Source organism: Megalobrama amblycephala, linkage group LG6 (assembly GCF_018812025.1).
Source record: "Megalobrama amblycephala isolate DHTTF-2021 linkage group LG6, ASM1881202v1, whole genome shotgun sequence".
NCBI classification, from domain to species: Eukaryota; Metazoa; Chordata; class Actinopteri; order Cypriniformes; family Xenocyprididae; genus Megalobrama; species Megalobrama amblycephala.
In genome coordinates this window covers 12,708,432-12,734,286 of record NC_063049.1, presented here as the reverse complement: position 1 = coordinate 12,734,286, position 25,855 = coordinate 12,708,432, and the positions used below count along the sequence as shown (strand labels likewise).

Below are 25,855 nucleotides of genomic sequence, written 5' to 3'. Positions count from 1 at the left end.
ATACAGATAGAAATAAAATGTCTTTCTATAAGTTAAAATTCAAGTTCCTTACACTATAATTTTAGGTTCAGTAATTTTTTCCCTCAAATTTACAAATGAGAATACATATTTTATTCATTTTAAAGAATACAACTTGAATGCAAAGATTTGTACCCTTGTTGTAGACTCTGCACAAGAAGAGTGCTAACTGTATTTTTTTAATTAGCCTATCCAAAAAAACAAAAAAAAAACTAAAAAGTAGTCTAATCTATTTCTACTCATTCAGAGGACTTAAATTCAAGCCGTAACCGAGCAGCTGTCCAGTGAGTCATATAACAGTTATTATAGTGGTTTGGAAAATGTCTGTATAGCAGTGCCCTCAAAAGGGAAACAGAACTATTTATTTAGCATTTCTTAAAAGCATGAACAAACTCAAGTTTTTATCATAAATGTATAGGTTGATTTAACAGGGAAAAGGAATTTGCTTGGAAATGTGCTATACTGACGCAAAATTCAAGTTTGGCACGAAACGCAACAGAGAAGCCATAAATGTGTCTTTGCTGCAAATCAGCAGTGTTGGGGGAAGTTACATTTAATAATTTGTTGCAATAACACGTTACTCCCTAAAAAGAGTAACTAATTGTTTTACTTAGTTACTTTTTACAGAAAGTAATGCATTACACTTCTATATTGCTTTTTTTTCTCACCGGGGCTGGGTTTGCTTTTTTGTTTTTAAATAACATAAAACGTTCTATTTTGGTAAATGTAAAGGCACTTTCACTCTAAGGGCTATATTTTAAAGATCTAAAGCGCACAACGCAGGTGCGCTTAGGGCGTGTCCAAATCCACTTTTGCTAGTTTAACGATGGGAAAAATGGTTGGCACGCCCGGCGCATTGTCTAAAAGTGTTGTCCCTATTCTCTTAATGAGTAATGGGTGTGTTTTGGGTGTAACATGCAATAAACCAATCAGAGACTCATCTCCCATTCCCATTAAAAGCCAGTTGCACTCACTCCATGGCGATTTGTTATTTACAAGGCGGAATTTGCGAGCAAAAAAACTGAACACTTCTATAGTGAGGAAATGGATCTGGTCATGCCCAAGGACTGTATTGTCTATTTACATGAGAATTATACTCATAATGTCTATTGACTTCCACAGTCACATTCACCAACATTCTTACCAGGCCCAAAAAGCAAACAAAAAAAACCATAATAGAACAGTTTTATAGTTAATGCAAATGATGATTTGCACGGGATATCTGGTAAACTTGCACTGGTAAATCTGGTATTCTGATGCATTTTATCTCCTTCAGATTCCCATCAGCTCACTCTGGATCTTAATACATTGAATAAATACCTTCGTCAGTCTGAGAACAGAGTGATTACTTACACTTACACAGTCCAGTCATATCCTGATCATCCAGACAGATTTGATGAACTTAATCATCAGGTGTTGTGTAGAGAGTGTGTGGACGCTGTTACTAGCAGGTTGAGTGGAGTGGGTGTTATGGTGTGTATATATCAGTGTCATATAAGAGCATCAGCAGGAAAGGAGGGGATAAATGTGTTTGTTTGGACATAATGATCAGTCCTGGAGTTTGTACTGTATTGGCTCCAGTTGTTTATTCATACAGTGTACTGGTACTGGTACTGGTAATTTTCTGTTAAGTTTATGACATTTCCTTTAATCCTAAAACATAACAAAATGCAATGTGTAATTCATGTATAACATTGGTATGCTGCCTGTTATTTTTTTTATAAAAAAATAATAATCTGTTTTATGTGTATGTGTCTTCTTTTCTATCCACACCTCATAACTTTATGAAATTTATGTATAATCATTCATCAAATTCTAACATAACTGAGCAATTCTAAAAAGAAAGAAATTATGTTAAAATTTGAAACCACCGGTAGGCGGCAGCGATTCACTGTTTTAATGAGTGAGACACTTAAATCGTTCATTCAGCCAAAGTCAGATTAATTTAGGCAGAAAACAAACACCGAATTGTGAATAATTTTGTCATTGATAATTAAAGACACTATTGAAAAATGAACAGAAATTGAAGAGAAAAATGAAGAGAAACAGAAACTGTAATGGATATAGCTAGCTAAAATATATGTGGAGTGTTACTTAGCTATAACACAATATTCTCATACCTCCTTCTCAGTACATGTTTTATTCTTTATAACATCCCTCTTTGACCAGCAGTTTAATAAAGTCTGCCAGGTAAACTTCAAAATCAAAATATAATAAGCGTAAATCGAAAAATTAAAAGCACATTAAAAAAAATAACAAGCATGAATCAAAATTTTAAACGCATTAAAACTTATATTGCACAAATCTTAAACTTGTGTTTATGCGTTCTTAAAAGTTGTTTTCCTTGCTTTTATTACTCTTTTCTTTCTGCTCTCTTACATTTTCTGCTCATATTTTACTCTTTTGGGTGCTTGAGCTGTTTTTCTCTTTTTGCTCTTCTTTCTACATTTTGCTCTTGCGTTTCCAAATGTTGCAGTTCGAGTTTCATTTAAATTAGGCCGGGCTTAGTTCTAGATTGACAGCTCCTCCTCTAGCCAATTTATAATCTCAGTTTTAAAATGTGATCAAATTCATAAACCAACACCCTTGTCAATGACATACTCTAAATGAAAGACAAAATCTATAAATCTGTTTACAGGAAAACAATACATGTACATGTATGACAAAATATGCACAGTTTACAATTACGAGCAGCATGCAATGAACCAGTGGTTCCCAAACTTTTCAGAGTGGAGTACCCCCTGAGACATTTACCATCCTTCTGCGTACCCCCTCTCTTCCACTTAGATTGTAAATTTTCCATTAAGGGACCATATTTGCTCCATAAATTGACTTTCTAGTGCAGTTTTTAATCTTTATGAATACCTTTACAACATTAATAATGTTTTAAATTAAAAAATGTTCAATAGAGAAATATGCAATGCTAAAAACGTGAAAAGTGATTATTTTAAAGGTGCCCTAGAACGTTCTTTCACAAGATGTAATATAAGTCTAAGGTGTCCCCTGAATGTGTCTGTGCTGTTTCAGCTCAAAATACCCCAAAGATTTTTTTTAAATTAATTTTTTTAACTCCCTATTTTGGGGCATCATTAACTATGCACTGATTCAGCGCGCAGCCCCTTTAAATCCTCGTGCTCTCCGCCCCCGAGTTCTCGACTATAATACAGTGCATAAACAAAGTTCACAGAGCTAATATAACCCTCAAATGGATCTTTACACAATGTTCGTCATGCATACTGCATGCATGCATCGGATCATGTGAGTATAGTATTTATTTGGATGTTTACATTTGATTCTGAATGAGTTTGAGGCTGTGCTCCGTGGCTAACGGGCTAATGCTACACTGTTGGAGAGATTTATAAAGAATGAAGTTGTGTTTATGAATTATACAGACTGCAAGTGTTTAAAAATGAAAATAGCGACGGCTCTCTTGTCTCTGTGAATACAGTAATAAACAATGGTAACTTTAACCACATTTAACAGTACATTAGCAACATGCTAACAAAACATTTAGAAAGACAATTTACAAATATCACTAAAAATATCATGATATCATAGATCATGTCTGTTATTATTGCTCCATCTGCTATTTTTCGCTGTTGTCTTTGATTGCTTACCTGCATAAAGTCTGATGATTCAGCTGTGCACAGATCCTGACGTTAATACTGCCTGCCCTTGTCTAATGCCTTGAACATGAGCTGGCATATGCAAATATTGGGGGCGTACATATTAATGATCCTGACTGTTTCGTCACAGTCGGTGTTATGTTGAGATTCGCCTGTTTTTCTGAGGTCTTTTAAACAAATGAGATTTACACAAGAAGGAGGAAACAATGATGTTTGAGACTCTCTGTATGTCATTTCCATGTACTGAACTCTTGTTATTCAACTATGCCAAGGTAAATTCAATTTTCCATTCTACGGCACCTTTAAATACTAAAACCGGCAGTAGATCGGCTGTAAGTCATTGTCTTAATGCGTGAGTCATTGAGTTATTCATTCAAAGAAGCAAGTGCTGTATTAATGAATGAATCATTGAATCATGACTTTCACGAATAATTCGTTCAAAGTTGCAGATTCGTTCTCGAAACACCGCTGTGTTGTAATCCTGCTGTTGTTTTCGTTACAAAATAGAGCAAATACTGACAATACTGTGAAGAATAACACTTAATATTACCACTTTGTTTGTTAAACTGTTGAGTGGATATTTGGATTTGCATTCTTGCTTGTATAATGTTATCAACATTAAAAACAAGAACTCACAAAAGGTAGGCTGTTTTGTATCAAGAGTTTGAAACTTAAATTGATATTTATGCCCGTTTTGTGCCAGGCTGTTCTTCATGCTAGTAAGTGCTAAATCTGCAGGTACAGAACGGCAGTATGTAGCGCGATTTGCTCAGGCAGCAGACTCCGCACGCAACTGTATAATGCACCCATATGCGCGCTGCATGTGGAAATGGACTCTGTCAGATTTGACTGCAAAAGATGTAGTATTTTGATTGGATGTCATATGGCATATTGTGCCTGTTAGAAAATACATGATCGGTTTTAATGTTATTTTAATGTAGGGAAGAATTACATGAACGGCATATTATTATTATTATTAATATTATTGTATGAATACTAAAAATATCTAATAGTAACATAACAGGTATAGACGAGCCAGGCACACGTAAGAGTGATGTTGTGAGGCCGCTGCATGGAGGCCGCTGCATGGTGGCTGCATGGTGGCGGCTGCGTTTCACGGTGCCATGTCCAGTGGTAGGTGCATTAAAGATGAATATAACAATGATGGATCGTCAGACAGGCACAACTGTAACAGGTTGTTGTTAGGATGGTGAATTTAAAAATAAAAGATTGTCCAGGTAGACGTATATACTGGTGACAGTATGGAAGTAAAATAATGCCAAATGTTTTTGAAATAAAAAGCTTGTTGAATTGCACTATTTGAAAAAAATATGCATTACATTAGCTGTACTTGCATTTAGATGCACTGTATTTTTAAGGCTTGCATTTTTATGGGCTGAAATTCAACATGGTCGTATATTTAGGCTGTGAATATTTCAATTAAAAATATTTCACACACATTTTCATTATTAAAAATTCAATAATTCATATTCACCTTTTAGATTTCACTTCCAAAATATTCATTCTGTTTAAAAATACAACCTATAAAATTCGACTAGCAATTCTCAGTCCATTTTATTTCGCTTTACAAATTCGCTTCCACAAATTCAGTGGCTCAAATTCGGCAGAAAATTCAACATTTCACATCCGGGAACTGCAGGAAGAGCAGTAGAGTGCCGATGCATCATCTCTATCTGCTGTTAGTCTTCTTCACCAGCAGGTGCCGCTAGCGGCTGTTTAGGAAGACCAAAGCAACGTTAGTAAGTCATCATTCATTCATAAAAACGGATTTACAGAATTAGAGCAAGCGGTAAGTGAATGTGTGATGATTATCAGGGCCAGTATAAATGCAGAAAAGCTGATAAAGACACAAAAGCTGCATTTATGTTTAATTCAGTGTATTTACGCTTACTTTCCCAGTGTAGCTACAGCTTTCTCTCCAGTGAACAAGATAACGTTATTGCCCGATGCTGGTGTATAGATCAAACGTTAAATCTGAGATAGACATTATTTCTCTCTGTTGTTTAGTCCTTAACTTTATATGGCAGCGCTGTGTTGTAATACTAGGGCTTCCCTCCATAGGCGCCGATTTATGTTTCTGCCGGTGGGTGCCCAGTGCCCCCCCATTACATTCATATTATATTACAGATAAATCCACACTTACTTTTCGTGTTCCCTAATAGTGTAGTGGTAGAAATGTTGTTAATACAGTCAGAGGTCCAGCCGTGCTCTAATTATCAGTGGTTCGAATCTACCCTCATATCGTTTTTTTTTTCTCTCATAAAGTTCAAAGAAGTTAATTAATGTTTGTATATCAAGAGCAGGGACATGTCTGTGTGCATTTTGTTAATGATTTCCCTGGAAAGAAGAGTCAAGCGATAGATTGACGCGTATGTCAGAAGACTAACTTACACGAGCGAGCCACGCATGATTTCAAAAACAACACGTTTCAGCGCTAGTTCGCTTCTTATTTAACTCAAATCAACGTCAACTTGATGTTTTATTTGCATTATATCTGTGCAGCAATATGACAATTTCGACCCAAAAAGCACATTCTTTTCACGAGCGTTGTCGCGAGTCATGCTCTCGCTGATATCTGATGCAAGGAGTGTTTGAGCGCGCTCATGTATCTGATCGAGAGAAGAGCCATTTGTGCTCGCGCATCACTTGGATGCGCTCTCGACGTTTGCCATTAAAATATTCCCATATAAACGGTCTTATTAAACTATAAAAAAGGGTTTGGATAGTGTCTGAAAGCTCCAATTGATTTTCTATTGGTTAAAATCAATGGAGAATATCTCGTATATTTCCGTGGGTGCTCGACCATTTCCGTGGGTGCTCCAGCCCCCGAGCACCTCATTTGTGATGTAGGTTAGACTATATAGGCTCCAAGAAAGCAGATACTGGCATAAAGTTGATTTGACGCTGAACGTTTGATTATGATATTCGCAAATTTAGGGACTGTCTCTAAAGTTACAACATTCTGTATTCACGTTTCTACCTTCAATAGCATTTAAAGAGAATGACTTAGTCACAAAACCAACTGTAAATTGTTCATCTAGGTGTCAGGTATAATGCAAACCTTTTAGATTTTTGATGTTTATTAAAATAAAAGGTAACACTTTATATTAAATAGTTGATATGAACGAACAATGAACTGCACTTCTACAGCACTTACTAATCTTTGTTAATGTTAATTCCAGCATTTACTAATACATTATTAAAATCAAGAGTTGTATTTGTCAACTTTAGTTAATGCACAGTGAAGTAACATGAACAATGAACTGCTGTATTTTTATTAACGTTAACAAAGATTAACAAATACAACAACAAATGTGTTGCTCATGGATAGTTCACATTAGTTAATACATTATGAACCTTACTGTAAAGTGTTTCCAACTAAACTGTCAAGTAATATGTAAAGATTGCTATGTATTTCACTACTGTATTGGATCATACAAAAAAATGCCATAATTTAAAGCTCAATAGCATTTGATGAGAATGATTTACAATCACCAAAACTACCTGTGAAGTGTTCATCTATAGGTGCCAGGTCGAAGAGTGATGCACCCTTCTCTCTCTCTCTCTCTCTCTCTCTCTCTCTCTCTCTCTCTCACACACACACACACACACACACACACACACACACACATATTCAAACACACTCAACTCAAAGTACATGCACATATACTTTTTCTTTTTTTTACACATTCATCACACAATTAGTTCTACTTAGTTAATTTTATTTCTAAATTTTATTTAAAATTTGTATAAGCAGGATAATCTATGATCAGGTAAAATAAAAAATTAACAAAGTAAAAAAAATTGTGTGATGAACGTGTAAAAAAAAAAAAAGAAAAGAAATAGTATATATGCATGTACTTTGAGTGAGGTGTGTTTGAATATGTATATGTGCATGTGTGTCTACAAGAGTTTGGTAGAAGGTAGAAACGTGAATACAGAATGTCGTAACTTTAGAGACGGTCCCTAAATTTGCGAATATCATAATCAAACGTTCAGCGTCAAATCAACTTTATGCCAGTATCTGCTTTCTTGGAGCCTATATAGTCTAACCTACATCACAAATGAGGTGCGAGTTTGGTCTTTTATATCACTGTACGAGTCCATTAAGCTGTGTTAAGAGTTTATATGTCCTGATGGCAGCTATGACGGATGAGGGAAGCCCTAGTATTACAACACAGCGCTGCGATACAAAGTTAAGGAAACTAAACAACAGAGAGAAATATATGTCTATCTCAGATTTAACGTTTGATCTATACACCAGCATCGGGCAATAACGTTATCTTGTTCACTGTAGAGAAAGCTGTAGCTACACAGGGAAAGTAAGCGTAAAGACACTGAATTAAACATAAATGCAGCTTTTGTGTCTTTATCAGCTTTTCTGCATTTATACTGGCCCTGATAATCATCACACATTCACTTACCGCTTGTTCTAATTCTGTAAATCCGTTTTTATGAATGAATGACTTACTAGCGTTGCTTTGGTCTTCCTAAACAGCCGCTAGCGGCACCTGCTGGTGAAGAAGACTAACAGCAGATAGAGATGATGCATCGGCACTCTACTGCTCTTCCTGCAGTTCCCGGATGTGAAATGTTGAATTTTCTGCCGAATTTGAGCCACTGAATTTGTGGAAGCGAATTTGTAAAGTGAAATAAAATGGACTGAAAATTGCTAGTCGAATTTTATAGGTTGTATTTTTAAACAGAATAAATATCTTGGAAGTGAAATTTGAAATCTGAATATGAATTATTTAATTTTTAATAATGAAAATGTGTGTGAAATATTTTTAATTGAAATATTCACAGCTTAAATATACGACTGTGTTAAATTTCATCCCATAAAAATGCAAGCCTTAAAAATACAGTGCATCTAAATGCAAGTACAGCTAATGTAATGCATATTTTTTTTCAGTTAGAGCAATTCAACAAGCTTTTTATTTCAAAAACATTTGGCATTAATTTACTTCCATATGACAGGTCGAGTTGCAGGTACATATACATTATAACGGTGTCCTGCAACAGAAAGAGTTTACCCCAGCTCGGAAATTGCCAGCTGTGATGGTTATCTTCTCCTGTATGAGTGTGAGCATCAGTAGCCATGAGTCGCATTGAAGTGATGTCATCTCATCTCCCTCTCTTCGATTGATTGGCTAGAGGAGGAGCTGTCAATCTGGAACTAGTGGACCAATGGTAGCGCTTAAGCCCGGCCTAATTTACATGAAACTTGAACTGCAACATTTGGAAACGCAAGAGCAAAATGTAGAAAGAAGAGCAAAGAGAAAAACAGCACAAGTGCAAAAAAGAGTAAAATATGAGCAGAAAATGTAAGAGAGCAGAAAGAAAAGAGTAATAAAAGCAAGGAAAACAACTTTTAAGAATGCATAAACACAAGTTTAAGATATAAGTTTTAATGTGTTTAAAATTTTGATTCATGCTTATTTTTTTAATGTGCTTTTAATTTTTCGATTTACGCTTATTATATTTTGATCTGTGACCACGTTCTTTGCCATTGCGATCATTTTGCATTATTTTTTTAAAGTTTGTGCTATATATTTTTACATGTGTTTTTAAATTTTTGATTCACGCTTATTATTTTTTGATCCGTGACCGCAATACTATTGGCGGGAATCTGATCCCATAGCGGTTCTCTTCATTTTTGGTGCTACCCGCGCTCTCTCATTCAAACAGTAGAGCACCACTCGCATTGTTTTGGTGAAAGTGTGACGCGTTGGATGGGCCTGACAAAGCGGTTCAATGGAGAGGGAGTAGCCTATTTTTTGTCTGATTTATTATGACAAACTCATATTTGATTAGAAACAAAATGATTGTGGAGTCGGGTATGTAAAGTGGGAGGAGTTGGATCTAGACTAACCCCGCCCCCTGGATCTTGTGTTCTGCAGTGAGGACAATCAAGTGAAACGGAATATTGAATAGAGGGCAGGGTTTTATTTTAGCGCTTCTCCTAAAAGATGTTTTTCACTTTAAAATAATGGTCCTGATCACTAGTAGTTCCTGCATAGGTAACACTTGAGTAATTAATGATGCATTTTATGACCACATTGAGAGTTAAAAATGACAATTGCTCACATCTCAGATACTTTAATGTTATTAGTAATTAATTAGTAATGGTTTATAATTTGTCATAGTTACCTATTAGTTCTTAATGATGCTAATCTCATTCTCTAATTATTGATTAGCTAATAAGGAACTATCTTCTAAATTCGATATTACTTACTGATTAGTTAAGCTTGTTTCTATATTAGTTAACAGTAGTAGCTGAAGTGTTAATGTAGTAGGCTACTACTCATTAGTCCTGCATTACTTCCTGCATAGTTACTTATTAATGATGGACCATATTCTAAAGTGTTATGCCCTTTTTTTAACCATCCCCTTTTTTTTACTATCAGTCTACCATCTGATCCTCACAAATAGAGCAATGAACGTGAAACTGGACTTTCACTCTGCCAGAGACAGCGAGCAGGAACAACAGTAAGTAGACCCAGTTCAGTCTAAAACCAAACATAAATGTGACAATATTTGTATGTGTTTGTCTTTTATATGCGTATAGGAGTGTGAGAGTGTGTTTATCATTGGGTTTCGAGAAGCATAAACATAGTGCTAGGTTAAATGATTGAATACGTGTTAACTCAGACGTCATATTAAAGCTATTGAGAGCTGAAAGCTTTGACAACTGTTAACGAGTAATATTGGTCTTATTACAAGATTTTGAGAATCTTATTTATTTGTAAAATACATGATTTCATATTACACGTGCAGCAAACATATTCGGTAGTGTTTTATTTTTTAATGAAAATGGAAAAAATGAAAGTGAAAGCGTATTTGGGTCCGTGTACCTTCAGACCCTAATCACACATATGACTTTGTCATAGCGTTCAGCTGATAAAGTGATAATCAAGTGTATTTGTTTCAGGGTAACTAAACAATACTCAGATAACCAGTACAAAGGACAGTTTTTTTAAGAGAAAGAAAAGCAAAAAATGACGCTGGAAAAAGAAAGTATTGAAGGTAAGATTTTGGATTATTCAATCACTAAATTAAGCATTATAGAGAAAACATTATTCATAACAAGACTTCATAAGATAGTTGCTGTGACTTAAGTTATACCCCTGCTCGTTCTTCATATCTTCTTTGGTCTTCTCTCGTTCTTTGGTCTTATCTTACTTGTTGCTAAATAGGCTATAACCTTGTATTGAAACCTAAAGTTCATAGTCCAAAACTACGCAACAAAAAATAACACACTCTGTTCTTCATCTTAAAGGAAAATACTTTATAATTGACACTGGAAAGACAAGTTCTGTTTCACGGAACCAGATTTTACATCGTCTCCGTCGACAAAGGCCTGGTTTGAAGGAGGTGAACACTGTGAGAGAGTGTGATGTGATTTTGGTCTTCTGCACCATTTCTTCACGGGTCGGAACTGACATTGATGCTGCATTGAAAGATCTTAATAACTGTTCAGGTAACTTCAAGATTTAAGACATATAGATATTACTCTTCACACATTTATCTTATTGTATTTTTATTTGAAACAGCATTCAAACCAGCTATCTTTATGGTGCTTCATCACACATTTGAGCGAGAGAAGGTCATACCAGACAGCAGCAGATATGTGAACAGGATGGATACACTCACTGTGGACTGTCTGTTCAATGAAGATCAGGGTTTGTTGAACTGCATCAGGAATGATGAGGCGCTGACCAAAATTGTTCAACCTTTTAAGCTTCAGGTTTACCTCTTTGAGTTTATTTTTAATGAATTTGTGTGTGAAAACTAATTATGCAGACATTGATTACTAACAACAACAACAATAATAGTGAATTATAATGTAGAAGATAAAGTGGGCACAACTGTCACTCTACAGTAAAATACATCAGAGAACACTTTTTCCCCAGACTTACTTGAGCAATGAATACTGTACACTCTGAATAGGCTACTGTACAAAAAAAAAAAAAATCCATAAAAATAGGGCACAATGTACTTAATTTTCCATATTTAATTTTTACAGGTGAAAAAAAGTTATTGAAATATTATTGTGTGTTCTGAATGTTCATAACATTTTATCTAATAATAATATGTTGTTTTCCCTTTAGAAACAATGGAATATGAATGTTACCGTTGCCGTTACCATCACCATTGCCATCATTATCGCGATTGTCATTGGTCTTTCTCTGTGTTTGGGGTGAGAAACTCTCAACAAGCATGAGTAGATAATGGCTGTATTTTTATTTGGGCTGCACTATCCCAATACAACTATTTAATACAGACCTGTTTAGTTCATATTTTTGTCTATGTACTTCTTTAAAAGTATTTCTCTTAAAATGAAATGGAAAGATTAAAATGAAGAAAGAGATGCTTAATAAGTCGGAATTAAATTTAAGGGCTGGTGAGTATCAGATGAGAATATTTGGATAAACTGGTCGTCTTTACATTTTAATTAATTTAAATTTAACAGTTAACTGAATTCATGTTCTGCATTTTTTCCACAGATAAGATAGCATGGAACACAAACAAATGAAGAGAAAGATCCATTTAATCAGTAACCGTGGATTTTTGAAATGACAGGAGCAACTGCTACTCATTATCTTATATTATATTAAATTATAATAAGCTCTAAAATGTGTTCAGCTTCTTTATTTATCATTTAGCATGAACGTGAACATTAAGCTTGAGAAGTTCAGTGTTAAGATTGAATTGGATTACTTACATTGTACTTGTAAGGGGTATCAAACTATAATATAATAGGGGCTTAAATTAAATTAAATAAAAAAGTACTAAATAAGAATTTTTAGTATATTTAGTACTAAATTAGTGCACAAAAATAGGGCACATTATAGAAATGTACTTTTTTTCCACCTGGGATTATAAAGCTTGGATGCATCAGGATATTTATTAAAATATCTCTGATTGTGTTCATCAGAAAGAAGTCAGATACACCTTGTGAGGAGTAAAGCTTGGGATGATTTTCATTTGAAAGTGAATCCTTTTATTAGTTCTACGTACCTCTTTCTGTTCATTTGATTACTCTCCTATGTATTTAAGCCCTCTGTTTCCTTTGTGTCATTGTCCAGTATTGTTTGTTAAGTGTGGTTATGTCCTGAGCTTCTTCCATGTGATTGTGTTCCTAATGGAATTTACCATTAAAGAAGCCTTTGTTATCCTTTGTGATGGTGCACTTACTATAGCCTACACAGCACCTGACATGATGAAATAAAATTAGTCTCAACTGTGAATGTGTTAGTCTTATTTATTGTCTCAGAATCTATGAATTCTACAAAATCTGAACAGTCATGAATCAGTTCTGTTCATGGACTCATGGACTGATTTTCATTAAGTTCTTAAGTCTCTCTGTTCTTTTTTCCAAGGGTTTAGTTTATTTCTCCTTGACATTGCCCAGTGGCCTGACGGTCGTTCTTGATGTGTGATAGGCTGATGAATTGATGAACCTCTCAGAATCTATGAATCAGGCAATCGGGGTGTGAATTTGACACCACCACAAGGCCCAACGTCAGTGACAATCGTGCAAAAATGGAGCATAAACGCAAAGCAGGAGCAGAGAGTGAGTGGATAAAAAAGAAAAAAAACTACAGTTAATAATTTTCCATCTTTACAAGAATTAAGAGTGAGGAGGGATTAAAAGATGGGTGGAAGAGCAATGATGCTTATGCTCTCCAGATCAGCTTTCAGTTCACCAACCATAAATCTGTCATCTGTACACAGACAAGAACTAAGCATTTTTTCTCTCTATATGTAATGTACTCATACATACTCTCAAGTTCCTTCTTGTTACCATAAATAGGCTTTAAAATTAAATTTGGTCCTTTTTCTGGACTTTTGGGGCTATGAACATTAAATTAAATTAGAGTGTAGAAACTCAGTGTCACAGACTTTATAACTTTATAATCTAAAACAAGGAAATAACTCTGTTAACGAATATGCCTTGCAGTTCAGAACGCTAGCCGCCACCAGCGGATGGAATGAACAAGCCCTCATCACCACCTTTCGCCAAGGACTGGAGCCTAATGAGCGGCTGCATTTCGCTGCATACGAGGACTCCATAGGACTCGAACGCTTCATCCAACTCGCCATCCGCGTGGGTTCTCGTATGCAGTCGTGTCTCCTCGAGCACCAGGGCCAGTCACTCTCCAACATCCTCCTCCGTCGGTCCGAACCCGTCAGCTCTCCAGAACCAGTCAGTGAACCCATGCAAATCGATCATTCACGTCTCACTACAACAGAAAGACAGAAGGCTGACCCTGAATTTATGCTTATATTGTGGATCTCCGGGGCATGTCATCTCCACATGCCCAACCCGTCCTCCTCGGCCCGTGGTGAGTGCAATAATTCCCTCCATTCAAAAAATGAAACCACTCACTACTATTGTAAACCTTACTGCTGCAAATGCCTCTGTTCCAGTGGTGGCGCTCCTCGACTCAGGGTCAGCAGGAAACTTCATCTCCGGCGCCCTCTGTCGACAACTCAAGCTCAAGACCTCCCCGTCTCCAATTAACTATCAAATCCACTCCATCACGGGCAAACCCCTGAGCCGTAAGACAATCCGTCACTGTGTGGGACCACTTCAACTTCGTGTGGGGATTCTTCATACGGAAAACATCCATCTGCTGGTTCTGGAGGAGTCCACCGCTGACGTGGTTCTAGGGCGCCCATGGCTTGAGCAACACAGTCCCACCATCTCCTGGCGCACGGGCGAAGTCCTGAAGTGGGGCGACCACTGTTTCCTCGACTGCTTCCCAGCACTTCCTGTTCCGAACTCTCCACTCTCCAAGACTCTCTCCATCAACGCCACGTCCATCGAAAGTCCTGTAGAGAAGCGCTCCGTGGATGTTCCGCCCGCAAAGCGCCTCCAAGCTACCTCCACACCGGCCATGGGACTGTGCCATCGATCTGTTACCGGGTGAGCCAGTGCCCAGGGGACGCATCTACCCCCTGTCATTACCGGAGGAGAAGGCCATGGAGGAATACATCAAAGAGGTCCTTAGTCAAGGTTACATCCGCCCGTCTACTTCCCCTGCTGCTTCAAGTTTCTTCTTTGTGGCTAAGAAGGACGGAAGCTTGCGGCCCTGCATCGATTACCATGCCCTGAATAAGATTACAGTCAAGTTCCGCTACCCACTTCCCCTCGTCCCAGCGGCCCTGGAACATCTCCGCGGTGCCACTGTGTTCACTAAGTTGGCCCTCCGCAGCGTGTATAACCTCATCTGGATACGTGAGGGGGACGAGTGGAAGACCGCCTTCGTCACGCCCAACGGCCACTACGAATACCTCGTGATGCCGTATGGTCTGGTCAACGCCCCCTCCGTATTCCAGGATTTCATACACGAGGTGCTCCGGGAGTTTCTCCACAAGTTCGTGCTGGTGTATATAGACGACATCCTCATCTACTCCCGGAGCTTGGCCGAACATCGCCACCAAGTTGCGGAGGTCCTCCAACGATTACGGCAATTCCATCTCTTCCTCAAAGCTGAAAAGTGCTCATTCCACAAGCCCTCTGTCCAGTTCCTGGGATACGTGATTGACCACAGTGGCATCCGGATGGACGAGGGGAAGGTTTCCGCCATCCAGACCTGGCCCACTCCAACAACCATCAAAGAACTCCGTCACCAGCCCAAGTCTCTGTCCTGGTCCCCACAAGCCACCAACGCCTTTGAGACCCTCAAAAGAGCCTTCACCACCGCTCCCCTCCTCGTCCACCCTAACCCTGACCTACCTTTCGTCGTGGAAGTGGACGCCTCCACCACCAGAGTCTCACAGCAGCAGGGGATGCCAAGTAGACTCCATCCATGTGCCTTCTTCTCCCGCAAGCTCAACCCGGCGGAGGTCAACTATGACATCGGTGACCGTGAGCTCCTGGCCGTCAAGCTTGCCCTAGAGGAGTGGAGGCATTGGTTGGATGGGGCTAACCATCCATTCCAAGTTCTCACTGATCATAAGAACCTTGAGTATCTAAAGGCTGCCAAGAGACTCAACCCTCGCCAAGCTCGCTGGGCCATGTTCTTCTCAAGATTCAATTTCTCTATATCCTACCGCCCTGGTTCTAAAAATACGAAAGCTGATGCCCTGTCTCGTCTCCATGCCCCAGAAGAAAAGCCTGAAACTCCAGAAACTATCCTCCCAGAGTCAATCTTCGTAAGCCCCATCCAGTGGTCAGAAGAAACAATACCCTCCTCCAATGCCTCCTCACGCACTCCGCCGGGTTGCCCCCAAGGCTTGCAATACGTCACACGGGCACGTCGCAGTCCACTTCTGCACAATGCTCACTCTTCACTTGGCACTGGCCACCCGGGGGTCAATGAGACCCTCTCGTTGCTCAAACAACGCTTCTGGTGGCCCAACATGGCCAACCACGTCAGAAGGTACGTGCAGGGCTGCAGAGAGTGCGCCATCTCCAAGAGCTCACGCCATCTTCCCACCGGCAAGCTCAATCCTCTGCCCGTTCCTGAGAGACCCTGGTCACACCTGGGAGTGGACTCACCGATCTCCCCGAGTCTGATGGTCACACTTGCATCTTGGTAGTTGTAGATCGCTTCTCAAAATCCTGCCGTCTGATCCCCCTGGAGGGTCTACCTACCGCCATGACCACTGCAGAACTGATGTTCAACCATGTCTTTCGTCATTATGGAATACCCGAAGACATAGTCTCCGACAGAGGGCCCCAATTTATCTCCCACGTCTGGAAGGCGTTCTTCTCCCTCCTGGGTGTGACCGTCAGCCTGTCATCCGGATACCATCCTCAGTCAAACGGGCAGACAAAACAGAAGATCCAGGAGATAGGCCGCTTCCTGCGTACCTTCTGTCACGGCCACCAGAACTCCTGGAACCAGTACCTGGGTTGGGCCGAGTACACACAAAATTCCCTCCGTCAAGCCACAACTGGACTAACACCGTTTCAGTGCGTACTCGGCTACCAACCCCCACTGTTCCCCTGGGATGGGGAACCCTCCAACGTTCCGGCAGTCGACTACTGGTTCCGGGAGAGCGAGAGGGTTTGGGACTCGGCTCACCACCAACTGCAGAGAGCCCTGCGCAGACGCAAGATGACAGCCGACCTTCGGCGTTCCGACGCTCCAGTCTACCAACCGGGGCAGAAGGTCTGGCTGTCCACCAGGGACATCAGAATGCGTCTGCCCTGCAAGAAGCTGAGTCCCCGCTTCATTGGCCCATTCACCATCATCCGACAGATCAACCCCGTCACTTATCGCCTCCAGCTCCCTGCACAGTACAGTAGAATTCATCCCACATTCCACGTTTCACTGCTAAAACCTCACCACCCTTCTGTTCTTCCCTCCACAGAACCTGACGTGGCAGCCGTCGAGCCCCCCCTTCCACTCATCCTGGATGATGGCACTGCCTACGTGGTTCACGAGATTCTGGATTCCCGGCGCCGTGATGGTCAATTGGAGTACCTGGTAGACTGGGAAGGCTACGGCCCCAAGGAACGCTCATGGGTCCCCAAGAATGATATCCTTGATCCTAATCTGTTACAGACTTTCCACACCAATCAGCCGGACAGACCTGCCCCACGCCCTAGAGGACGACCACCACGACGTCGGGGTCCTCGGCCCTCAGGAGCGGGCCGTGGGAGGGGGGGTACTGACACAGACACGTCAGGTTCCACCATCCACCAATCACAGCGCACTCAATCACCCGAGTATTGATCACCGTCACCTGCACCTCATCATCACTGCAATCATCAGCACCATAAAGAACCCACACTCACACACAGTCTTTGTCCGGTCTCGTTTGCACTACAAACCTCTGTATGCTTACCTTAAGGACTCCAATCGCCATACCTGCTCCAGTCGTCTCCTCCATCTCCTTCGTCTCCTGTTCTCCTCGTGTGCCTGCCTGCCTGTGTGTGTGAGTGTCTCCGCCATCATCCTCCAACGCCAATCTCCATCCGCATCTGAAAAACACCATAAGGACAGTATCACATTCTCTTCATCATTCAAGAACTGCTTTATCATCTCTTCATAAACATTTGCTCTGCTGTTTCCACAATAAACCTACCTGTGTTGCTTTTACGTCTGCCTCCGTGTCTCTATTGTAACACCCAGATAGCAAAATTACTGTGGCCCAGATCCAGCTCAAACTTATACTTTCATTGGCCCACATACATGGTATGGTGGCACTTGGGCAGTCTGTTCCTGTTTGCCAGATCTGGGCCACAAGCAGCTCACAGCATAACCACATGTTAGCCAAGAACAAGCAAATAAACCAAACCAAATTTTTGGCGTAGATCTACATTAGTCATAAAGTTCTGCATCTTAGCCAGAAGTGACCCACGTCTTTTTAATGATATTTGGGCCCTATTTACAATCTGCAATGTGGGCCATATTAGGCTGAAGTGGCATCATTGCCTGAAGTGGCCCACAGCTATGAAATTTAAATGTGATAACACCTAATATTAAGTTACATCAATATGCCAGTAGGTGGCAACAAATGACTTACTGTGTTAATGAGTAAATCATTGAATCTTTCCATTGACTATATTGGGAACAATAGCGTTCTTGCAATATTACATTAGTTATAGTGTTTATTTATATTTAAATATATGTGCCTTACTGGTTTTAGTAGTAGCTATTTAATGTTTTTATAACCAATTAAAGTTATTATAAAGGACTACCTAAAATATACATTTAAGCATTTCACTTATATCTTGTTGGTTTGAAGAAAGCAAATCAAAAGATCATGTCAGATTGGCCACTTCATTCTCAGTCAGTTTACTGTATTGGTGTCTCACTGTGAAGACGAACACAAACAGGTAAGATGAAAAATTAGATTAAAATGACATAAAAACACGTACATGTACATAACTTAATTTATGAGGCATATGCTATTTCTACCTGATATAACCCTTAAAATTCATTTTGTTGGTATAGCTTATAAATTAATTAATGGTTCAGTGATGTCAATTTTTTTTACTTGAATCAGACCAGTTAATTTAGATGTTACCTTTTTAGATTACCACTTATTATGGCACATGTTTTCCCTATTTACACTTAGTAAGTTTAATGACTAATTTTCACATGATCAAAATCACAAAAACTGGAGTTTTCAGAAGAAAAAAAACATGGTCTGGCTGCTTGGTTTAGTACAGATGATAAAGCTTATATTCAATGAATCTGTAAGACTTACAAGTTACAGAGACTGTGAATAACAGAGCCATGAAGAGTTGACAGTGCCACACATGAGAAGAAAGCAAGACTGTTTACTCCACAAGCGACCTGCAGAAGGTAATAGAGGTAAATTACTGTTTATGTTTGGATTTATAATAAAAGATTGATTGTTCTTTTTTTTCCATCTCAATGATATGTTATATTTCTTTATATAATTTAGATTTTTAGGTCTATAATATTTGTTAAAAGTCAGAGATTTAATTGAACAGAGAAATATCAGAGGTATATCAGAGGTCCTGAGAGTGGGACACTTAGCATATTGTCTTATTGACTTTTTCCCTATCACATATTTTAGTAATAATCATAAATTACAGGTTAAAGGCTATTACTTTACCCTCAAATCATAGAATTCAAATCATAACAACTGTTTGGTCTTTAGTAGCTAAGTACTAAGTTCTAATTTGTATGTATAAACAGCAGGTAAAACTTTCACTTAATGCAATGCAGGTTGGTATGAGCCATACCTTTCCATGTGTGTGATGGTTTCATGTTCATTTCCTCATTTAGTATACAGTAAAGATTTCTCTGAGAGTTGATACTGGAGTCCTGACTGCTCTTAAACTCTGCAATTGCTAGCCTGTGAAATGAGAGAAACTGGAGAGTTTAGTGAGACAGATGTTCAGAGAGGAAGAACAAGCCTTTACTCCTCCCAGACCTAAAGCGTGAGACCTTACTCCTCCCAGACCTAAAAATTCCTTCATATTACTATTATATATTGAGCCATATTTTTTAAGAGAGTAGAATCGATTCTTGATCAGGAGTCTCCAGTCCTGCTTCTGGAGAGCTACTGTCCAGCAGAGTTCAGCTCCAGCCACAAATAAACACACCTGAATCAGCTAATCATTGGCTGCATCCGAAATTGCATACTTCCTTACTATATAGCAGGGAAAAGCAGTATGTGACAAAAGTAGTATGTCTGAATTCACAGATGACCTACTACTTCTGGTGATATTCTAAAGTGTGCACACAATGGACTCTTTACTATCCCATGAGGCCACAGGAGAGGATTTGTGAATGGTAGTGAAGCGATGCAACTGATGCTGGTAGGTCACATGATATAATGACAACATGGTGAATGTAGTACATCCGGATTACTTTCATACTAAATAGAACAGAACTTTTATTATGCCACAGTCGCCGGTGCTGCTTCCGCTTTTCCAGTCATGAATAGCTGTGAGGTAACACAGCTCTGTTTATTATATTAGATACATTTGAGTGTGTTGAAAATGTTATAACGTTACTCTGTGCATTCGCTCAGCGGCTGCTGTGAGACACTTGTTTGAGACACTGCAGTAAGCTAGATCGATCATAGAATATATTAAATGCTGGATGGGCTGTGTTGATAAATGGCATGCAGTTAATTTTTAAACGTATTGTATGATGGAGAAAATTCTGTATTACTGTTACTAAAAATAAAGCAGCATCTGATTATGCTATGTTAGCTACTTCACAATATAATGTTTTTCTCTGAGGCATGGTAAAGCATGGTACTCGCAAAAAAATCAAGAAAATTAGATTTAAACAATAAGACTAAACGTGTTGAGCTATATAACAATAATCAGTTTTCTGTCTATAGACGTAACCAAACAGTTGTTCCCTTGTCTATTAAAACGTAAATATTAAAGCATCTTTGGTGTTTCCATGGTTTCTACAAAATAAAACCGAGGGTAACGTGGGTATGACGCAATTGACGCAATTTTCTCACAATTTACAAATAGTTGAAAACATTTGGGATATTGTAAGTACTCAAGTGAACAAAATATATACCACTGGCCTAGTGGTTTTTGGATATTTTACTGCAAAATTCTTACATATTGCACCTTTAAAGAACTTGTAAGAATAAAGGCCTGTTCATGTCAATATGAATGTTCAGCACGAAAGTTCGGTCAAAACGCATAAAAATTTTTTCATTTTTTAGTTGAAAATGGTGTTGTGAAAATGGCAGTCTTCCTGTGTTTTCTTCCTGTCAATCTATGATTATCACCTGTGTCTTGTTTAGTTTCTCGTTTTGCTTGTGTGTGCATATATATTCTTCCTCAGTGCAATGTCTGATTGTGCTTGTGTTTTTTTTCCCCCTTTGGATTGTACTTTTTGTTTGCCTCCTGGAATATCTTCTTTAAACAATCGCAGCAATCCATATATCTTCTCTTTGTCTGCAAACTGAGACAGATACACTGTGAGGCTACTGTGTATATCAGGGGTGTACAATCCTGCTCCTGAAGGGCCACTGTCCTGCAAAGTTAACTCCAACCCCAATTAAACACACCTGAACCAGCTAATCAAGGTCTTAGGGGCTGTTTACAAGACATGGTTTTAAACTAAACTTTTTATGCATTTTGGCCGTTCATTTACACAAAAATAGCATTTTGGAGACCTGAAAACACAAGCTTTTAAAAACGATAGTGTTATCGTTTTAACGAATTTGTGAAAACGGTGACCTCATGCGAATACGTATTACGTGTTCAGTCTATAGGCATGTAGTTTTTTTTTTTTTTTTTTTTTTGCAAAGTGACATCGCCAACTACTGGCCTGGCAGCATAATACAGCATTTTTAGTAGTTTTTCACAGATCTGTGTGAACAGGGATTGGTTTGACAATGTTGTCATCTGTACATGAAAAGGAAAAACATTTATGTTTTTAGAAGCCACATCTTTGTCATGTAAACATACACTGCATACTAGAAATTTGCAGGCAGGTGTGTTGAGGCAAGTTGGAGCTAAATTCTGCAGGACAGTGTGTAATGATGGGTCTACAGAATGGGGATCCATTTGCAGCTTTTATTATCAGAGGTATACAAACAGGTGGGACTTTGGGCAAGAGCATAAACAGGGACAGGCAATGGTCGAGACAGGCGGTGAGCAAACAGGGTCGTAGAACAGGCAAGGGTCGAGACAGGCGGCTTTACAATCAGAGTCCGGATAACAGGCAGAATTCAGGGCAGGCGGCAAGGTTCAACAGAGATAAACAGTCCAGTCAGTAACAATAGGCAGTAAACAGGGAAAAACACTCAGAAATGATCACCTCAGCAAATCAAGACTTCGCGAGGTATGTATGCATGTGAGAGTGTTATATAGTGTGAGAGTGATTCAGTTCAGGTGTATGTGTAATCAGTCCCAGGAATGAGGGCCCATGGGAAACGTAGTCCGAATCAATGAAGTTTAATATTCCGGTGATGGCTCCCTCCGGCGGTCCGGAGGACGAGCCGAAGGAGCCCCATTCATGACACAGTGGCCCTCCAGGACCGAGTTTGGACACCCCTGGTGTATATGTATATAATGTATGTGTATGTCTATGTATACAACTGACCTTGCTGTGATGGTTTGTTCAAATCTTTATGTAGTGTATAGATTAAAATTGAATTATATATGTTAAATGATTTAAATAAAAAATACTTATGCAATACAATAAAATTGTCTTCTGTGCTCAGGCAGGATTTATAATAATTTTGAAAATGATATAAGGTTGAAGCATACTGGATAATTGTGAATCAATTAATTGAAGTAGATTTAACTGCTTTTCAAGCGGATTAGGTTCAATAAAGCAGGACTGCAGTTTTGCCTGAACGCATTAAGGGCTAGTGCTTACAACTATGACTGAAAAAGACAGTTAAGACCTTTTTATTATCAAAACAACAACACGTGAGTAAAGGCAGCGTGCTTTTACCGTAAATGTAAATTTATTGTATGAGGGTTTAATTAAATGACAGAAGAGTGAATTGAATCGGTCTGATTCATGTAATTGGTAACAGAAAGAATAGTTTCATGAGGTGTGTATTTAAAAAAAGCTCTGAATCATTAAAACTATATTGAATACCAGTGAATATGTAGAGTGGGGTCCAAAAGTCTGAGGCCACATTGAAAATTTGGATCATTCTCAAATCGTGCTGGATAAAATGAGCTTAAGGTTTTACACAAACTTGTGTAAAGTTCATGCAGCTAGCTAGAGTGTGGCTGAGATTGAAGCAAAAGAGAGACAAGCAAAATGACATTCTTTTTTAAAATGGTTGTCTGATAATAGCATTTATGATGAAAAATATTTCATTAAATTAGAAAACAAATGTAGATCAAATTTTCCTTAAGTGAAGGACATTTTCACTAGTAGTTTCAGACTTTTAGCTCACATTCATTTTTTTTTTTTGCCATTTTAGTTATAACTGCGATTAAGCACATTTATCCTGCTCAAGGCGTCTTTGTTGTCTATGGTCTTGTGGACGGTAATGATGAAGGGGAAGGCAGAGGGCAGCTCGACTCTGCGGCTGAGCTTTTGGTGACCCCAGTGCAGGCAGCGCAGCCTCTCAGCCAGGTCACGGCGGCCCGCCCGCTCAAGACCGTCCTGCAGCAGCTTGGTTTTGTTTGGTTTGTCCCAGGAACGCTCATACCTATCAAACATTAGAGGTACCACCACTTAATAGCACCACAACTTTAAGAATAAGAGCTCATTTAACAGTGTGTTGGATTAATACACACCATGATTCCAGCATTCTCTGAGCCTGAACCCTCTTTTCTTTGGATGTTGCATGAAACTGTCTGACTTCATTTCTGGTGAATCCAAGTTCAAAGGCTAGAACGGTCCATTCAAACCCTAACTGCTTAGCAATCTCCTGCACGGATTTCATATTGATCACAGCATCCTAAAGGACAAAATACAGTGTGCATGGACATGAGACATAATGGCGTAATAAAAAAATACTAATTTATAACAATATTGTAAGATGACTCACCTCTTGTGCTTTGTTTGGCATTTTTTCCACTTCCACAAGGATTCCAGTTGGTTCCGCAGGCAAGAAACAAGTGCTACAATGCAAAGTGTGTCAGAACAGTACCATCTAATGTCTTTCTACTTTTTACTTAAATGAATTATTAGTGAAATTCAAATACAAATTCAATTCACAATCCACATACTTACAAATTTGTGCTGTTGTTGCATATAGACGTCGATGCGATTGCTGTGGTCAGTGGTTGTCATAGGGAGTTTCCAACACAAATCTGCCTGGTTAAAAATTAAAACATCACATAGTCCTCTCAAGGTTTTACATGAAGAATTCATTTAGTAGAGTGAATGTAAAGTGAGTGTAAATTTGAAAAATATTTAAGAATTTCTTCTCAGTTTAGCATTTAAAGGATTAGTTGACTTTCAAATGAAACCCCAAGCTTTACTCACCCTCAAGCCATCCAATGACTTTCTTCTTTCTGATGAACACAATCAGAGTTATATTAATAAATATCCTGATGCATCCCAGCTTTATAATGGCAGTGAGTGGGATCAACGAGTATGAGCTGAAGAAACGGCATCCATCCACATCCATCCATCATAAACATACTCCACACGGCTCCAGGGGGTTAATAAAGTCCTTCTGAAGTGAAGTGATATGTTTGTGTAAAAGATTATATACATATTTAACAAGTTGTGAAGTAAAATATCTAGCTTCCGCCAGGCCGCCTTCTGTATTCAACTTACGAAGAAGTGAAAAGTATCTTTTCAAATATTAATGTATCTTTACAGCAAAGTCCATCATGAATTTTCTCTGATATATATGGTTTGATGAAACAGTTTACAGCAATACATGCTGGGGTCAAAAGGGACAACTGACTTCCATAGGAAATCACTCCTTCTTTCTGTTAGACTGAAAGAGAAGTTAAAAAAAATGTAAACTGTAGAAAACTGTAAAAATGTTATTGTCATATACCATAACATTTATATAACTACTAGACAACTTCAAATGAATGTGTATCATCAGTCCAAAAGTATTGATCTTAAAGTAATAGTTCCAGGTTGCAAATGAGCAAACCTGTTTAGTTGAAGAGTAGCTGCAATCCAGACCTCGTCTCTTCTTCATTGTCCAGATCCTCCAGTCTGCACAGTTAAAAAGAACAACAACGAATATGTACTTGGATAGTTGTGCATAAATATTTGGACAAGACTTTGAACAAGACTGATGTCAATATTGTTGAACAGTGCATGTGATTTAGGTTTTGGAATAAAAAGTTGGATTACCGTGTTAATTTAATGCTGTCACATGACCACTCTTGCCACATCTCCCATTGCGGTGCACTCAAACAGCACCATGTAGATGAAGAGAGTAAGAAACACAGAAGATCAGTATCAGAGATACATTTTTTGATGCATTCAAATGAAACACATTCTGATTTTACTCTATTAAATTTTGAGTAACTGAACTTACGGTGTTAATTTAATGTTGTCACATGACCCACATGTAGCATGGCGGCTCAAACAGAGGCATGTAGAGAGTCAAGCAGAGAAGACCAGTATTAGTGTGATATTTCAGAATCTATATTTCTATCTATCTTCAGATGTATAAATGACCTGTACTATATTAATGCCTTTCAGCACTCTAATGAAGTGTTTACAGCTTGTGTTAAAGCAAACAGTCATAAACAGAGAAGACTAATATCAGAGATATTATTATATTTTTATTAGGCTATATTATTATTTTTCAGGGGGGAAAAAAAGGTCATGATGCACTTTAACACTTGAATACAATTTTCTGATGTTTTCAAATTAAATGCATTTAGATTTTGCTATTAAAAAATTGGGTTACTGAACTTACCGTGTTAAAGGGATAGTTCACCCAAAAATTAAAATTTGATGTTTATCTGCTTACCCCCCAGCACATCCAAGATGTAGGTGACTTTGTTTCTTCAGTAGAACACAAATGATGATTTTTAACTCCAGCCATTGCTGTCTGTCAAATAATGGGAGTGAATGGGAAATTGGATCAATAAGTCGAAAAACCTTGCATAGACAAATCCAAATTAAACCCTGCGGCTCGTGACGACCCCGCGCTCTGACAACGGCAGTGATGTCTCGTGCATATACTTCAATGAGTGCTAGACATCACTTCCGCTGTCAGAGCGCGATCAGACCTCACTAAGCGAGTGCTGAACGCAGTTGGACATAGTGGTGTTTTAGAGGTAAAAAATTATATAAATACTGTTCAGTTTCTCGCACAAACCG

The 25,855-nt window shown here is 38.7% G+C and overlaps 1 protein-coding gene and 1 long non-coding RNA gene across 3 annotated transcripts; both read right to left on the bottom strand.

Moving 5' to 3' along the window:
• Positions 1-21,656: 21,656 nt before the first annotated feature.
• wu:fc50b12 (uncharacterized protein LOC103911624 homolog) lies at positions 21,657-24,091 on the bottom strand. 2 transcript variants are annotated; one of them, XM_048192385.1, is made up of 5 exons: positions 24,041-24,091; positions 23,786-23,865; positions 23,601-23,673; positions 23,347-23,510; positions 21,657-23,258 (listed from the first exon to the last, which is right to left on the bottom strand). In XM_048192385.1, the coding sequence occupies exons 3-5, from the start codon at positions 23,619-23,621 to the stop codon at positions 23,024-23,026; spliced, it is 420 nt and encodes a 139-aa protein (XP_048048342.1). In that variant the 5' UTR covers positions 23,622-23,673; positions 23,786-23,865; positions 24,041-24,091; the 3' UTR covers positions 21,657-23,023. The 2 variants fall into 2 exon arrangements, with proteins under 2 accessions (XP_048048342.1, XP_048048341.1); XM_048192384.1 differs by having other exon boundaries at positions 23,786-23,869; positions 24,041-24,088.
• An 82-nt stretch (positions 24,092-24,173) lies between these two features.
• LOC125269488 lies at positions 24,174-25,520 on the bottom strand. The gene is made up of 4 exons (XR_007185122.1): positions 24,875-25,520; positions 24,669-24,733; positions 24,338-24,503; positions 24,174-24,233 (listed from the first exon to the last, which is right to left on the bottom strand). It is a non-coding gene; the product is annotated as an uncharacterized LOC125269488 (long non-coding RNA).
• Positions 25,521-25,855: the final 335 nt, after the last annotated feature.

Bases quoted from the DNA above. Each gene is read 5' to 3' on its own strand.
- wu:fc50b12 (XM_048192385.1), bottom strand. From the start codon at position 23,621: ATGCCAAACAAAGCACAAGAG. The intron at 23,511-23,600 runs GTGAGTCATCTT...TTTGTCCTTTAG, and splicing joins TGCCAAACAAAGCACAAGAG to GATGCTGTGATCAATATGAA. The intron at 23,259-23,346 runs GTGTGTATTAAT...AATGTTTGATAG, and splicing joins CAGAGAATGCTGGAATCATG to GTATGAGCGTTCCTGGGACA.